Below are 18,617 nucleotides of genomic sequence, written 5' to 3' on the forward strand. Positions count from 1 at the left end.
AATTTATTAAGTTAACAAATTCTGTTTCAACTGTAAAATCAAATTTTCAAGTTTGCGTTAGATCTAAGTTCTTCCCAATAATAAATAAATAAAATTATTATTATAATAAATTTCTAACTGGCCGATATACATATAAGCGATTTATAGCATTTCTAACGAGAGCAATTTCTATCTAGTTTCTCCAAAACCATAATTTTTAGAATTTTGTGCACGACTTATCTATGAATGATTGTGAGCGTGTTTCTGACGGATGACTCAAATTCTACTGCTCGAAATTGAATGAGGATTACTCAGCAGTGATCCTGGACGTCTAAAATAAAAACCTGCTGTAGATATTATTTCGACACACATAGATTTGCAGGTATCTTCAGTCTATGAAAAATTAAAAAAACACTTTAATTCTGAAGATTGTATGGCTTACTTATTACTTAATCAATCTTAAGCAGTCAGTAAGTTTTGGTCGGAATTTGATACAGAGGTAGGTAGTCTGGGAATGGGAAAGCACAAAGCTTGTTTCCATAACAATGCACAGTTCTCATAAAATGATTGGCTTGTCTATGGAGTATATTTTTGTATTGTGTATGATTTTGAAAAATTTACGTGTACGTATGCTATTACACACAGACACACACACACACACATATATATTTTTTTCTTAAGTATAAACACACTTAGAGTTGGTGTTCGCGCTGGTTTTATGCGTAAATTGAAGTAATTGTTCTAACAAAAGACGCTCTATTTAAACGAAAGCTCATAAAAGGTTATTCTTGCTATTTTCAACCCATTCCTTATTTTAATTAACTTTTAATTCACTACACTTATGTAGACATATAGATATGTACAAGTATACTTTTTTGTAATGCCCGATTTAAAGAAACAATAATATTATTTATTTTTGGGGCACACATTTTTGGGTTACACATGTCGCAGACATTAAAGTTTCATATACATATCGATAATCCAAAAAGAAATGTGACAATTTACATAATTCGTTTTGTAATAAACAGTATATCTATATAAACTTTTAGATCTATATATATGTCTTTTTTAATAAAGTCTCTAATCTCGTTAAAATACCTATTACTAAACAGTTAAAGATCATCGTTCAACCTAAACGCAGTAAAATAAAATGATATAAGTAATTATACTATAATACAAAATTCGGGTAATGAACTCGGGTCATCATGGCATTTCATGGTATTACGCTTTACGCAGTTTGATTATTTGGCGGCGATTCAGTTTTTTTTTGTTTTATTTACAGTTTCTGCGTCTGTTTTTATTTGTACACTTATTTTTGTTTGTTACACGTAGATGTATATATGTAAGTACATATAACCGTTCAACGGTTCACGTTTCTTCCACATCATTAAAGATTTCTATGAAGTATGTATCTAATATTTTTATAAATCAATGATGAAAATCTATGATCCATAGAATTCAATGTTAGTTAAAGTGTTTGCTATAAACTTAAAAGCTCTAATTGAAAATTCAAATGTAGATAAAACAAATACGATGTATTTCATCTCTTTGAATTCAAACTCCTTGCACGCCGAAGAAACTGGAAACCAGTCCAGTAGTATTTACATAGTATCTTATCTTAATGTTCATTGCAGTGGCGATATCGTTTAATAGGTATTAGCAAGTCTGTGAGTAGGGTATAACTAATTTAAAAAAAAAATAGGTTAAATTAAGAAAAAACTGTTTTGTATAAACTATTTCATCTGAAAATCTCTCGCGTCTAGTTTATGCGAATGCAATAAATTATGCATTCAATACTACAGATAGTGTTACGTAACACGCGTGTGATGCTGATCGTCGGCGTGTAGACGAATGGTATTTTTACGTGATCGGGCCGTTTCTCAAAGCAATTTTCGTTTGTTATGACATCGGAAGCGTATTCAACTATTTCTTTTCAATCTTCGTTATGACTACATTAACTTAACGATTAAAACTGCTTTTGTATTGTAAAAATGTATTACCGTGACCTTTACATGCCGTAAAATTGTTCATTATAGCTATTTTTATTTATATATGTATGTTCTAACTTTATATTATCTTCATAGTATACATAATAATTATTATTTTATTGTTACACGCTTACAGTCATTTCCCGGCTTCTATTTGGATTATAAGGTAAGAAATGTAGTGTGAAAAGTAACATGAATTTGCTTCGCATCCCCGTTGTTCTAGTAATTCGTCCTTATTATATCGATTCAAAGCTTTTAAGTCTCGTGAGACTATTAATGCGTTTTAAAACGACTAACCTGTTTTGATTGTTTGCGTTGTATTACTTAGTTGTTATAACAATATTATACATTGCGTTTGTGTTGCTGGGAGTGACATGTGCTCTACTTTCCTTTTGTGGTCTAATTGAAGCACTTAAATCTATTCGTCGAACGTTGTACGCCGATGTAATTAGACATTTTCGTCGTTATTATGCATGTAGTAAGGTATTGTGCTTTGATACGTTTGTATGATATTTCGTGTTCCCACCTGTCACTATTTTGCTGAGCAATAAATAATTTCAGTTGCTAAATCTGGTTACTGAACGAACATTATTCATTGTTGTGAATATGAAGACATATATCACAGGGAGTTATGACACATAATATATTTGTTTACACATATCATTAGTTATATAGAACGTGTTAATTTGTATGTGTATTATTTTATACATATATTGTAAACATACACTTCGAAACATGTACCGTGTGTCATACGCAGAATAAGTGACACTTCAAACGATTCTTTGATGTTTACTGTTTGTGGTTTTCTAGTTTCTCAGATCTACATGTTGTCCTAAAAGGAAATAATTTTCTGATGTCACTGACCGTTATGCGTATACTTATACTCATACACTTCTGACCTCTTTGTTAGGTACATAATATTTATTCTGTTTATTAGTAGTTATATTAGAAACAAAAGAAAGATTAATTCTTGAGTGTTTTAGGATAACTTATGTGACTTCTTTTTACAACATTAATTATTATTATTGCTTATTATTAATTTACTAAAAAAAACTTGTCATTGACTGAACTATATAAAAAAGATATTGTTCAAAAATAAATATATAATTACCATTGAATTCGTGACTTTTATTTCCTATTACAAAATAAACTGATACCTATCTAAAAGTAGAGCTTGTACTACGCAAATCTCACACCATTTCTAAAAGACTTGTTTCCAAAATTACCCACAATGTGTATTACTACAATATAACGCCTAACATACATCATTACATACATACATCAGCTTAATATTAAAAAAAAAAATCATTTTGAATAGCACATGTTTGAAAAGGATTTATTATTAGCGCTCTGAGTACACATTATGTTTAAGGCAAATCGCTCTGACTCATGGCCCGTGTCGCTGAACTTAAGTAACAGTCGTGACCCTTTTGAGATTTGGTTTTTAACGTTAACTTTTAAAAATATTAGCTCTAATGTGATCGAGGACAGTAAAGTCTTTATTAACTTTTTTGTTTTTCAAACATTTTATGTCATCATCATGAATTTTTGTCCGTGGAGTTTATAACGACGTTTTTATACATCAAAAAAAAAAAAAAAAAAACTACTAGATGATTTAACATGTTATATTTTATAGTCCGTTATATGTAGTGGGCTAATTATTTAGATCATATTTTAGTTTATAGGGTCTTATAACCGAACTTATGTGTATCTATTAATTGTAAAAAAAGAATAAATATTTATAAATTAATGACCATATAATGAGAAATGAGAAAAGCGCGCTTCATGCATTAAACTTTCGGACGTAAAACATATTAATGTGTTGTGTAACAAGTTAGTATAAAATCGTTTACTAATTACAATTCTTCTTATGATATGCGTTTATACGTGGGCGTCACTTTGCATGAAATTAAATCAATATGTTAGTATGTAATACTTTCGAATAGCGACTCGGTTATTCATAGCTTTATAATAATAGGCTCTATCGAATTGAATATATAAAACAATAAGGAGAGGAACGCCTCGCAGATAGCACGAGTATCGAGTAACAGCGACTTGTTACCGGTCCAGCTATTTACGTTCCAACTTTGTATTTGTGACTATTTAGTCTATTCTGTTTTACTCGAAGAGGATTTTTGTATTTAGTGTTTGCAAGGTATTCGACATTATTTGTCAGACTTCTAAACCTACTTGAACTTGGAAATTCCTTGATATTAGAAATGAATGGAATAATCTAAAATAGATTGTTATTATCATCACATTATGAAGGATATGGAATTTAGTTTTCGCCATTGGCGTTGCACTTAACTCTTGTGATCCGTCTCTGATTGGCGAACAAACAGTTGAATTGGGCGAAGTTATTGTTATTGTTAGATTTAAAAGGAGTCGGCTGCTGCAATCTGCTCGTTTCACTCGTTTGGTTGGCATCTGAAATACCATACATTATTTTGTTAAGTATTAGTTTACAATTGTTTGCAATTTAAAATTAAATTGACAGCTAGAAATTAAGATCAAGCAGTTCTTAAGAATGGTTAGAGCGTTGAAGCCATTTAAATTAATATACTCTCAAAATATAGATGACCTATATAGTGTGGTAGCAACATTATAGATAAAAGTAGTCATTCGATGGAACACGGATAAATGTATTCCCTCCGCGAAGAAATTTACATACCATTTTGTTCCTTAAGCATGTTAAGTACTCGTACGAGCAGTAGGTAATAAGTGTGTAAGTTGTGTTTATGTGAAGCCAATGTACGCGAAGGTGCATGACGCGTACAATGTGTATTATGCAAGCAATTATCGATTTATATTTCCCTTAGAACTATGAAGTGTAGATGTGAAATCAGTACCTAACGACTTTGTTAGTGTAAAAGGTGTTACAAATGAATACGTCTTGAATAGTAATATTTCAGAAGCGCTTAGACTATTTTTTGTAGTTTCGGCCTTTACATTCACGGGTTTGTTTGTTTTTTTCTTAATTATTATTGTTTATTTATTTAACTCAGAATTGGCCGGTTTAATGTAAAATTTTATTAAGAATTAGATATCCTATTTTAAGTATTAACACATGATTGCAGAATACTGAATTAAGCTTTTAATAGCTTTTTTTATAGTTAGCAATGTATACACGTATTCGATTTAATAATAATATTAAGTGTGATAATACATAATAATATAATGTAAACTATATGTGCGTATATTAGATGGATTTTATTTACTTTTTCTAAACGAAGATTCGTAACAGTGTTACGAATATTCGTTTGTTGTGTACTTATTACGGTAACACACACATGCTTAGTACAAGTACGATAGTAAATATTTATAAAAAAAAGTTTTTTAATAATAAGCCCTAAAAATGAATGTGTTTCCTACATGACACTTCTATTTCTACTTATTCTATCTTCCGAGGTGTTATCATCGATGCTCGGCTATGGTGCTCGGCTGCTCACTAACTTGTATTGATTTGAAACAAGTGGTCGAGCTTTTATTCAATAACTTTCTTTTTAGTATTTGTATCCTTTGAAACATTAAATTCATTTCTTCTTCACGTTTTATCATTATTTTAATATGAATAAATCTAAACTAATATTTTAGAGGAGGGATTAAATTTTTTAATTTTTGTTTATTACTTACTTATTATTTAAAAATATTCATTTCATTCATTTTTATCAATAGAATTGCATTTTAATACTGACGACGAATGACGTAGGCTATATATTTTAACGGAAGATAGCGTAACAATTACAATTGCGTAGTCCACGCAAGCGAAGCAACGACGGAACGCTAAAAATAATTATTTTAATACATACATACATTTATAGTTTTAATTTAGCCTGTTTTATTACAGTATTTTTATTGTTATGAACCTCGTAAAAGATGGAATAATGCAGATAAAACCGTAGGATACGGCTAGTGTTTTATGACACTCTCATAATCTATGGTATTTCAAGGACGATAAATAATTATTGTACGAAGTGATTTATAATGACTAAAACGAAATTACCCTTTTAAACAAATTAATTGAGGAACAGATATAAAGAGATATTGATCAAATTATTATTTCTCGAAAAAATTGGAACTTGTAATTATTTCATCTTTCGCCTCTGGTATAATTTTGCTGCATTGCTTTATCAATTACGTTTTTTACTTGACTGCATAAAATAGACGATTATCGCTGTTTTTTCCGCGATAACATTTAATATATATATTTTTTGAATTGGCTTTTGTTAAACATAAATAAAAGATTAGCAATTAATTTCACATTTATCGATACTCAAAGCTAGTTATTTTTTTCCATTTTTTATACAACTATGTCGGCAAAAATGAGTAATGGTAAGCGATTACCGTAGCGAACACGCCTGTGACACCACAAGCATCGCAAGCGCGTTTCGGACCCTATCCCCAATGCTGTGATCTTTTGTAAGGTCGAGGTACTTTCCTAGTCGGGCTGCTCTAGATTTTTATAAGGATACTTCCTGCTTTGCCCCATACCTCAGTTAAACCTACACGCTGATAGTAAGATTTATTTACCATCTTTAATTAGACGTGGCTTACACCTACAGTCGATATTTATTACTTTTTTTCAGTTCATATCATTAAATTTAAGATCACTCATATTATTAAACTTAAGAATTTTCAATTAAAAGATAGGATAATTTTTAGTAGTATATACTTTTCTAATAGATAACTTAAGTATAGGATATGCTAAATCAAGCTCTTCGTGTTTAACTGATGACTAGACTACTCGCAAGGAAACAGTCTATAAAAATTAGAAGCACATGTCACGGCGCAAGTGACAATGTAGCTTTGTGACCTCAATCCTACAGGATCAGTTAGCAGGCAGTGACATCATCCTGTACATGCTGTTCTAGTTTACGGGGTTCAAACTATGTACTATTCCTCAGTAGGTATACGTTTGAAATGAAACCTAAAACTTGTTCTGTGTAATAATTTTTGGAGTTAATTTTAATGAATGGATATAGGTACCTATAAATTTATTGTTTCACGCATCATAAAACATAAATCATATAAATAGGGACGTTTTCTTAATTAAAATTATTATGGTCGTTTTGGCATTTGTTATTACAATACCGTTTAAGTTCGGGAAAGATAAAAATTGTGATCCCTAACTCTACTAATAAATAAAATTTGACTGACGGATATTAATAAATTAAACGACGCACGTGATGTTATTTACATATATACAAGCGGAATAGTATATATTTGCATAATATGTAATCTAAAATAACATAAGTTACATTGTGTATAAAAGTTATTAGTTACAAATGAAAGCAATTTAAATACCTACACATGTAAATGGTATTTTATGGCCACGGAAGCGTGAATCTCTATTTATTTGAGGCGCCCGTTGTACTAGCGACCAACATCTAAAACACGGATAATTGTTTAAAATAAAAATAAAATATTTACTGCAAGATCTGATAACATTGAGGGAAGGGTCCATGATGCTCGGCATGTTTTCTTTGACCTATTTATAGGCTTCTATTAATAACGTACTCATGTTGCCACTCGTCATTTTGAGAAATGTTGCATTTAAAATGATAATTATCCTTATACTACTAATGTTTAAGCAGTGGTTCTTCTACTGCTACTAGGGGAATACCTTGCTTTGGATCTGGTTATTAAGGTTCGACGTCAATGATTACTGGAATGAGACCAATAACGTTACGCCAATATTTATTTAGCGACTTGTTATTAATTTTAGAAATAGTTTACTTAAACTATCAGCTCAGATATAATTTTCTTAGAAAATATACCTCGAAATAAATTTATTGAAGAGCTTGAACTTAGAACTCCAATACGTATACGATTTATATTGAGTATTAAAGTATTATAGTAGTTTTTTGTCAGGAGAGCTATACCGTTATCGTTATACATATTATAATCTTGTTTTTTTTTTACTTTTTTTAAGATCAAAGATAACAATAAAATAAGATTACGGTCTAGTAAAACCAGATACTTTTTGATGTATGACATTTTTTAACAGTGTAGGTAGTTGAATTCTAACCAATTATTCGAAGTAAAGCAAACGCTGTTGTTCTGGTAACACTGGCGCGGTGGTCTGTCTTCTCCACATGCGCTTCGGCGAAACATATAATTAGGTCACATTCGTTAGAATTTGTTTTATGACTTCATTCCCCTATTCCGCACTCATCTTGTTTTATTGAGGTATTTTAAATGAGAAATTGAGTAAGAATATACAAAGTAATTTAAACTTTGTTGCCTTTAAAAGATTACTTATAACAACGGAAATTTGCAATAAAAAAAAGGAAGATACCGTATTACTTTTTTTGATGATTTTTTTAACAAATTCAAGTTGCCTAATTACCTTCTTATATATTTCTTTAGTTCATGACATTACCAGTTTTTTAATATGCATGCTGCATTTGTGATATTTCTGTGTACAAATATCATTTTACTTTATCTTTACTTTAATTTTTTTGATTTAATGTTAAGCTATTTCGCTTTAGTATTGAAGCAATTGTAACTTTGATGTAAGAGAAATTTATCGATAAAACGTTATTTTATCTATAAAACTTAAGTTTAGATGCGATAACGACCGATTTAAACGTTCCTTCGATATAAATGATTCAGACCATATTAGAAAGGAGATAGAAGGACGTGGGAACACAATGATTACAACTATGACTTATTAATCTGACGTAGGATGATGTATCAGATCACATTGCAATTATCTGCGTCAAACATCAGCTATTTGACCCATTCATGTTATAGTTGTCTGGTTTAAATTCTCTTGCAGAAATGTATAAAAATATATCTATTGGATTGTAATTTAAATCATGAGCAAATAATCAGTTTACGTTATATTAAATAATAATTTTTACTCCTAAACAATTAAGGTACCAGAGTCATACAAGCGACGTAGGCAGTTAAGTAAAGTTAAAACTCATTATAGTGTTGGAATATTTAACGACATAAATTTATTATTATGTACTGAAACTTATTACATATACATCGAATGTAATATTACTACCTAATTAAAGTTATTTTACTAGGTGTGAAATATGTTAGTAATAAATTTGTATGTCTTATTATAAACGTGTTTATTACTAAAGAAGCTGTTAGTTAAGTGTTTGATTAAATTACCAATAATTAAGAGGAGTATCTTTACCTAAATACTATAAACTATATTTATCAAAACTTTTCGCTGACAAATACAAATTAATATCAATAAAATAACATTAAGTATAGAATAATTGTATTTTTTTTATAGAAGGTACTTATTATTAGTACATTAACCCTGTTCGATCATGGTGATTGAACTCAAGGGTTCGAGTGAAAGTAATACAAAAACACGTTCATCGATATTTAGTTTTTTGATGTACGCTGATTACATAACAGTAATTCCTATTTTAAGTACGTTCTTTCAAAGTCATCTTTAACGTTCGTTTTTAATAAGTTTTATTTTTCTAAGATTTAAGAAGTTAGTAAGATGTCGTAAGTGAGTAAAAATCAGTTAAGCGAAGAAATATTTGATACGATTCAATAAACAATATATTAAGAATAATTATAATCAATCTAAATAGTTTTAATTTAAAAGGTTTATAAAGCGAAATCCACGAGCTAACATTAATTCATACTGTATATTCTTCAATCTAAAAATAAGTCAAAATGTTTATAGTACGCGAGGTAAAAAAAATTATGGAGAAAACTTTTTTAATCCTTCATAAATTTTTTTTCAGGCACAAAATAATAATGGAGAATATGCAACACGAAGTTTGCCACGAGTAAGGATAGATGGCGGTAATAATATTGGAAATGGTGTAAGACTACGATGCTGGGCTGCACCTCCTTCTATTACTGAAGAAGAGGTTGAAGATGAAATAGAAGAAGACGCTGTATCATTACGAGCTTTACCATCTCAAGGTTAGAACCGTTTTAATTTTGTATGAACTTTTTTCAACAGCGACACCTAGGGTTGAGTAGCAACACTGTATACAAAATTATAGCTATATAAGACAGGATTGGCTTGCACTAGTACTATTCAACGCTAGATGGCGATGTAAGGCAAAACGCAATGAATTAAGGTATGTATTTCAGAAAATATTATGATCATTTTTTTAATATGAATAACTCTACATAACCTGAATAGTGTAGACTTGACTTTTTCCATTATTTTTTTAGAGAGGAGTGGTAGTGCCTCCCATTAGTAAAGAGCATTCGCGGTGACATATTTTTTAAACATTTTAAGTCAAAATAGGGTTGCCCTTGTATTAATTTAGTACGAGGAACAGAATGGCATATAATTATTTTATTAAATGCAAAATTACCTCACTCATCTTATATAATTTAGGTAACTTTATTTCAGCTAGTAAAAATAGAATTAAACAAATTAAATATCTAATCCAATTTTTTTCAATTATATTTATTATCACTTACCTACTGATTTTAAAATTAGAAAATGCTAACAGATTCAAGTGGAACTTCAAGCGCAATCTTGAAAAAACGTTTTTGGCCGATTTTTTGGAAACTATGTACTTTAGGGCAAAAGTTATTGAAAATATTATTGTAGAAAATAAAATTTCACATCTTTAGTTTCCTAAAAACTTTTTTGTGAAACTTACCGTTTACGATTTATGGCTCATTTATTGAACCGGGTTTTCTATCTCGGCCGATAAGTCCATCTAAATCAACTATTTTTGATTTTAGGCTCAGTAAGTTATTCTAAACCTTATGTAAAAATTAAATTTGATCAGAAAGAGTGATTTACCAAAAAAAAAGCGGCTATTTTTACTGGCCTATCCTGTCTTTTTGTAAATAGAGTACCTATTATATATTTGCCAGTATATTATTACAGATTATATAATTATAGATTTTTGCGACACTTACGCCGAGTTGCACGAAAATAAATTAAAATTTTAGTAGTGATTAAACTAATTTAATGGCAAGAATTGTATGAATTTCTTGTCATTAAATTAGTTTAGGCGTTAGATACTGAACCGAACGCGTAATATCAGCTTTATTAAAACATAATATCTCAAAGTTCATTGTCTTTTCTTTTGAAATAATTATTGGGTCGAGTAAGCAGCCCTAAGGAACGATGTGGTGACGCTCGCGCACCCATCCGGCACCAATCGATTACAACGAGTTTCACGCACCAACTGCATACTTGTGACTGTTTCTTCCGACTTTGGACATTAGTGCTTGTATTTTTATGCATTTGTTTTTCTTACTTTCTTAGTGATTTGTTTTTGTTCATGTACGTCATTTACTTTTTTGATGGCTTAGATAAAAACATTAGATACCTTTTTGTTTCGACTTTATGGACCCAAATTGGTACTAAGTTGTAATTTTATTTATTTTAAAATTTAATATACATCATATTTTTTTGAGATTCTGACTGTGATATCAGATAAAGAACATATATGAAGTGAAGCAAACACTTTAAACAAATCGATGATACAAGAATACGATTACATTTTTGAACCGACTTAGTTTCGTTTGCGTGCAAGCACAATTATTATAAATAAAGTGCGAGCGCATACAAGAAGCCCTATAGGTCCGTTGTCACCGTCTGGTGGTCTGGCCCTTCCCTGTATCGAAACAAACAGACAATTAGGGCTCGACCGTTTTTAATTGACATTGCTCCCTAAGCGTTCCAATTGACGCGGGCAATGTGATACTTATGGTGTATATTCCCCTTTAATATATAGTCTCGATATATTCTTGCAGACGATTAGACAGAAGTACTTAATTTGAAATGTAAATGTTAATAGTATATTGAATTTCTGATATATATATTATTCTGAATATCAAGTACCTACGTTTATTGCGATAACATGCCCAATGTTTTATTATAATAAAAATATTATTATTAAAATTGGTACGTGATAACGGCCTATTCGTTTTTTTTTTTTTTTTTTTGTTTTAAATTGCATTAACATTTAAAGAGGATAGATCTATGAGCAATGAAACGTTATGAACAATGAAACGTTGAGTGATTTCGGAAACACGAATTTCGTTAACGCAGACAGCGCGGAATCGATTGACGCGTCAGAAATAGAAGATGCAACCGGGGTGTCACAAGAGAAATTCTAAATTAGTGACGACTTACATTTTTTCGTTCTAAGCATTCTACGGCTCACTGGAAACGGCTTCATAAAAAAGTAGATCAGTTGTAACTTTTTGTGCACAAAAATATAATATATAAAAAACACTTCATTCGTTCACATTTAAATTTTAACTCTCTAATAATTAAATCTATTTCGCTTAAGATTAATTATATATAATATGTATTTTTTCATTTTATTTGCTTAGTAAAAAATGAAAAAAAAACCGGCCTTGTGCGAGTCGGACTCATGCACCGAGGGCAAAATCATTAAAAATATTTTTTAATAAATGATGTAACTTAAAATGCCTGTAGGTTACTTACCCGGTAGGTTTTAATTCTCTTGCGAGTGTCAAAAATTTGCAGCATAAACGGCTGTATCTTTTGATTGCCTTAGCTTAAAAGTTTGATTTTTTTCACAGCTATAAGGGACTTGAGTATTTGATATGAATTTCAGCTTGATACCTCCACGCGTTTCTGAGGAAAAGTTTTAAAGTTTTTCCTTTTGAGGTACAGAAGCCTTATAATTGTGTTTGCTCGCAAACGAAAAAAAAACGACTTCAATTACATCGACGAGTAATACAACGTAAGTAGACGGAAAAAATTAACAAACGCACTAGTCGTCACTACGATTTTCGAGGGTTTTCCTCGATTTTTCCGTGATTCCGTTGTGAGATCTTGGTTTCCTTATCATGGTACCACACTTGGGATATTTTCTTTCTAACAAAAAAAGAATTATCAAAATCGGTTCATAGACGACGAAGTTATCCCCAAACAAAAAATAAAAAAATAATTATATATTGTTTTCTAATGTTTACGCGAATTTTACTCATTTAATGAAACAAATTTTTTCGGATTTTATCGCGGTTTATTAGCTTTTGATTCCCGACGTTTCGGATACTTTACAGCAACCATGGTCACGGGAGGACTCCCTCCCTCCTCGGGAAAAGTTGTTTCATTAAATTTATATATTTTTGTCGAATTGAGTAACCCCCTTTTTTGAAGTCGGTTAAAAACAGATTAAATGTGACGATAACGTAATGAACTGCCACTGAGAAACATTAAGGTCGTCGAAAGAATTAATAATAAAGACACCGTTCACAGTGCCTAGTGTGAGACAAAGGAAATTATTATTTTGGCATCATAAAACGTTGACGAAAGTTTTGTGACCTAAAAATTCTTAATTATGATTTCGTTTAAATTTGAGTCATGATCTAATTGAGCTTTAACGCTACACACATATCACGATTCCTGTTACCGTACAAACGTCCGACCTGAATGTTAATGTACCAACGAATATGTAGGTAAACAATGGTCTACAGGTGACTCTTATGATCTAAACAATATATGTCATTATACTGTGACAGCTGATGGACGCGTGCGGTTAACCATACGACGACAATGCGGTTAGTAAGAATTGTACCAAAGGCATTGGAAGTTTCTGATTAGTTTCGGACGTGTCTTCGTATTAGTTAAGTTGACACTTTTGATTTTTATTCTTATTTTTTCTATAATAAATACATTATTTATTTATTATTAAATTTCATTAAAATTATTCGTAACTATTGACGACGAAGTATGTAGAATTAATTTTTTTACATTACATACAAAGTGTGTAATGTAAATTTTCAATTAATTCATTAGTTACCTTTTGTAATGTAAATTTTCAATTAATTTATTAGTTACCACTTTTCAAATAGCTATTCTATAACGAGTAATTTATAAACACTTAAATTGCATTTAATATATTGTCTGCAAAAGGACCATTCATTTAATGACTTAATTATTATAGGTAGGATTAGTGTAACTCTTGTCAGAAGTAGCATCGGTTAACTTACTTTTCAAGGCAAAAAGATTCATTTTAATCGGACCAGTAGGCATTGAAAAAATCTGGTCCAGATGGAGTCTTCCGTTTAATATGGCATAATAACTATATGTACTTAATGAGGACAATTCTTTACATTGGTGACCATTGTTTTTCCTTAAATTATAACCAACTGAAAGAGTTTACTGGTGCCACAATAAATAATTACAGACAGCTTGCCTTGTTTGTTAACTTCTGAGTCATTGTTATTGAATACTAAATAAAGTATTGTCATTTGTCTGAACACAACAAATGTACATAACATTTGAGGTACGGCACAGAAAGGAAATATCCTACTCAAAATCTGAGCAGCCCGACTGGGGCAGTACCTCGACCTTACAGGAGATCACAGCTACATAATACTGTTTCAAACAGTGCTTCTGTGGTAAATAAGGTGACCAGAGCTCCTGGGGGGTAGTAGGGTCAGCAACGCGATTGCGATGCTTCTGGTGTCGCAGGCGTCTATCGCTTTTACCATCAGGTGAGCCGAACGCTTTTTTGCCGATCTAGTTGTATAAAAAAAATTATTAAATTAGATGATAAATTATTGAGTTCGTTATTTTAAGGATATTACAGTAAAATAGTTAAAATAATTCCTGAAGTAGAAAATTATTTTTATCCACTCTTTATTAAATCAAATACTAATTATATATTTATCGATAATGTTAACATACATTACATAATTATATATTTATCGATAATGTTAATAAAATCACAGTCGATAAAAGTAAGCTTTGACGGTTCCCAGGAAAGTGGACATAAGGTGCCCAATCAAACCAACAGTGGTTTAATTGGCACCTTATGTCCACTTTCCTGCGAACCGTCAAAGAATACTTATAACAAATGGACACAACGATAAATAATGATAAAAGTAAGTTTTCACACTTTGTGTTTTAACATAGGAATAATATATAGAAACAATTGATATATTTACATTAATTACTCATTTTACTGTCATTAAAATAGAATTCAACTTGTTTTATCTTGATCAATTTTCTCCGTATCTCTCATCTCCTTCATTGTTTATGCTCTACCTACCGGTACATGTAAAAGGTGTTCTGATTTAAATAAACAATTAGTGTCTCATCAATTAATCAAAAATAAAAATTAAATTAACATTTAATATTTCGTGCTGTTGAGCAATTATTAATGTTGTCTTGTGTCCGTTGTATAAATGAGCCAGTACAACGAAGGACATTGACATGACGATTTAAGGACTACAATTGGTACATTACTAATTTAGGATAATGCTTAACAACTGTGCTCTGCTGTGCTAAGTGCAGGCCGCTTACAATAAGGTTAATACGTTCACATAAGCCTGAATGGAATAAAAAATAATGTCACCTGATTTTCATAGTTGAACAGGTTGAAATGGTAGTCGTTGCCTTTAAAGGTGAACCAGACAGACAGTATTAACTTTCATAAAGCACTGCGGTAGTTTGTGCCTGTGTAGTTGTGTGTACACATCTACCTGCAACAATGTATGTGTTTGTGTTTGTTCATAGGCGTCTATGTGAGCTCTGTATGAAATAAGAGTTATTTTGAGCGAGCTGTTTTAATTATTTAATTTCTACTTTATCATCGACCATGTCAACTCGTTTTGTATAGCAAATTTAATATATTTTTTTAATCCGTCCCTAACTAAAACTAATATTCATACAAATTCTTGATATATTACTATTACGCGACAATACTTATAAATAAAGATTGTATATAACTTGTTAGTTTTTTTATCTTATTTTAAAGAATATCTATAATTTTAAAACAGATTCGGTTGATTATTAATATTTTGTGACTAACTCATATGCATAGTTAAAAATAAAACATTACATATCGGTGTTCCGTTTTTTCTCATATCTGCTACATTCAGCACTAGCGCGCTGTTGATGCTACTGTCTATTGTCTCTGCTAAATGCACTCAGGGTTGACAAAAGAAAAATAATTTTTATGTAGTATACTTAGATTACAATAACACATTAACAGCAGATGTTAAATGTTGAAATAACTGGGTCACACAAACATTTGCTTAAAGAAACGTGATTTATGCAAAATTTATTTTTAAACTTTCAAAGAACGGAGCGCATTTTCATGAATAGACTTATTTTGAATAGACGTCACATCCGTATCCCTACGGTCTGCATTTTCATTTTTAATAAGCGGAAAATTACGCGGGTTCATCACAACAGTTACGTTTGACGCCCCTACATTTCTCCACCGGCGGCGTCTGCGGGCGTAGTGTGGCGTTCGCGCCAGTGCGTTATGTCGCTTCCGACTCGCAACACATCGGTATAATCGAATTTCGAGTATCGATATATCGCGTTCGAAACGCACGCGTTACTTTTTCGGAAAAAGTTTACCGCAGTGCGTTTTTTTGTCTACGAGGTGAAATATACAGTGACAGTGTTGTGATCGTGGTACAGAATCAGCTGTTTTGCAAAGAAATAGTGTTAAGGTTTATTATTGTTCTGTTGTTTTGAGGAAGCAGTTGTTTAAGGGGGTTATTTCATAGTTTATTATAGCAATGTTGTGCTTTTAATAAAATTAAGGTTCTATCAAGCGCATGAAATTCGATAAAATTATCTAAGTCACTTAATTTTAATTACGGTTTTTTAAGAATTCATTTCACTTTCGCAAAAAACTTCGTTTAATTAATTTATTAAGTAAGTTTTCTAAAAGCGTGACAAGGAACTGTAAATACTCATTAAATAATATAAAAATTTAAATATTTTTTAGAAATTATAATAATTTTATGATAAATAGTAATATGTAAATGATTTTTTTATACAAACCGAATGAATTAATAAATGTTGCCTACCGTTTCGAAGCGAGTAAATTTTAAATAATATACACCTATTCTATTCAGTCATAATGATAAATATTGTTTATTTTGAGAACGTAATATTGTAATATTCACTCACTGCAAACATCTGATAAGATTTATAAATAAGCGTAAAAGTCGAGAAGCAGACAAATATAATATCATTTATTTTGCATTTTTATTTGATTCATTCTATGGACTCATTTATAGAAATTTTATTGAATATTTTTTTGCAATAAACATAATTATGTTAAAATAAAAATACTATAAGAGTTATATGTGTAAGCAACAGTTTTTACATAAATATTAATTTAACACTTTCTACACTTAAAGCCAAGTCAGTAATATTTTTTTTTTACTTCGCAAAATATAGTGTTAAGAAAAAAAAACAAATGTGAAGCATTAGATTTGAGAAGCATTTAAGCTACAAACGAAACAGAACTGTTAAAATTAATGCAAAGAGTTTACAACCCATCACTTACGGGACCACACCGTTATTCGCAGTCCGTTTTTAAGATGAAACAGTATAAATAATTATTGATTTCATACATCAGTGACGCAATATATACTTTCGTATTGCATAAAAATTCCGTGCCGCTATCGTTAGATCGTATGAATTGGGACAGTAAAGTTCTGATCACTTCCTCCAACATGCAATGGACCGATTTGCTCTGATGGCCCATCACGAGGGTGTCGTATTCTCAATTGTAACTTGTTAGTTATTGGAAAACATTTGTAGTGTATTTACATAGTGCAAAAGACTATGTTCCGACCGGTACAATTTGTATATTTGCAATGAAACTGTATAAAGATACTGCTTCGCAATAAATATACAAAATAATGATTAAAAATAATAATAATATTAAATATATATCTTTGTTGTTTGCGTAGTTCCATCAAAGTTGCCATTAATTGATCCTCCTCTTTTATATCACGACAAGATGCTTTTTTAGCCTTCTTCAATAAAATGTTGTAATTCAAATGCAAAAATATTTTTTAAAATCTGTAACTTTAGAGATTAGTGTACTTTTTTCCTCTAAAAAAAAGTATTAAATTGATTCATTGAAAATTTTCAAGTGAACAATTTATTCAGGTTTATTATATTAGTATAGATATAGATTTGTAGTACAAAAATATATAATTTACATAATTCTAAGAATATAGGGTTAATGTATTTCAAGTTTTCCTTCGGATATTGTTTTATGCGGTTTCTTTATACTGTAAAGCAAAGTGTGACGAATCTTTTTTATGACTCATTGTTTACTGTAAGTTAGATTTTATTTTATATTTTAGTAACGATATAATACTACTTAATTTGATCTCATTGTAAGATACCCTCGTAAAGTAGGTAAAAATGGATGCAACAATAGTGCTTATGGCAATATGAATGCATTCAAAATTACCCGTTTTATTAATGTGTTTGGTTTTTCTTTTATTTTTTGAAAACTTGTTGAACAACGAGCGATTTCAAAATAGGTATTCAATATTTTTCTTTTTTGACTTAGAATTACAGATGTAATTAAATATATAGCGAACGTTGAAGAAAAATAAAGGTAGAGATAGATTCGAACTCAATGCCGGTCCGAACATAGAATATGTACGTGCAATACCTAGGTTGCGAGAAAATAAAAATAAGTAACAGAAAGACAGAAAAGTGTGAAAGCTGGACACGTCAACAACTAGCCGATAGTACTCGAGTCACGCATTTTTGAACGTTTTCAAATGTACCTTATTACTTTATTGATAGCATATATATTTCATAGCAGCTCATATATAATGTTGCTTTTTATATTATTTTTGTAGTTTTTTAAATGTAATCTTTTGAAATTCAGACGAACTAAGCAAGTTTAGACTGTGTGCATCTAGACTGATTGATAT

At 30.4% G+C, this 18,617-nt stretch overlaps 1 protein-coding gene across 1 annotated transcript in view; it reads left to right on the plus strand.

The window, feature by feature from the left end:
- The window catches only part of LOC123662040 (ras GTPase-activating protein raskol), a 132,338-nt gene that overhangs the window by 23,154 nt on the left and 90,567 nt on the right, over positions 1–18,617 (plus strand). The window contains exon 3 of the mRNA XM_045596931.1: positions 9,692–9,875. Coding sequence (XP_045452887.1) covers positions 9,692–9,875 — 184 coding nt within the window. The remainder of the gene's footprint in view (positions 1–9,691; positions 9,876–18,617) is intronic.

Source organism: Melitaea cinxia, chromosome 2 (genome assembly GCF_905220565.1).
Source record: "Melitaea cinxia chromosome 2, ilMelCinx1.1, whole genome shotgun sequence".
Taxonomy (NCBI): Eukaryota; Metazoa; Arthropoda; class Insecta; order Lepidoptera; family Nymphalidae; genus Melitaea; species Melitaea cinxia.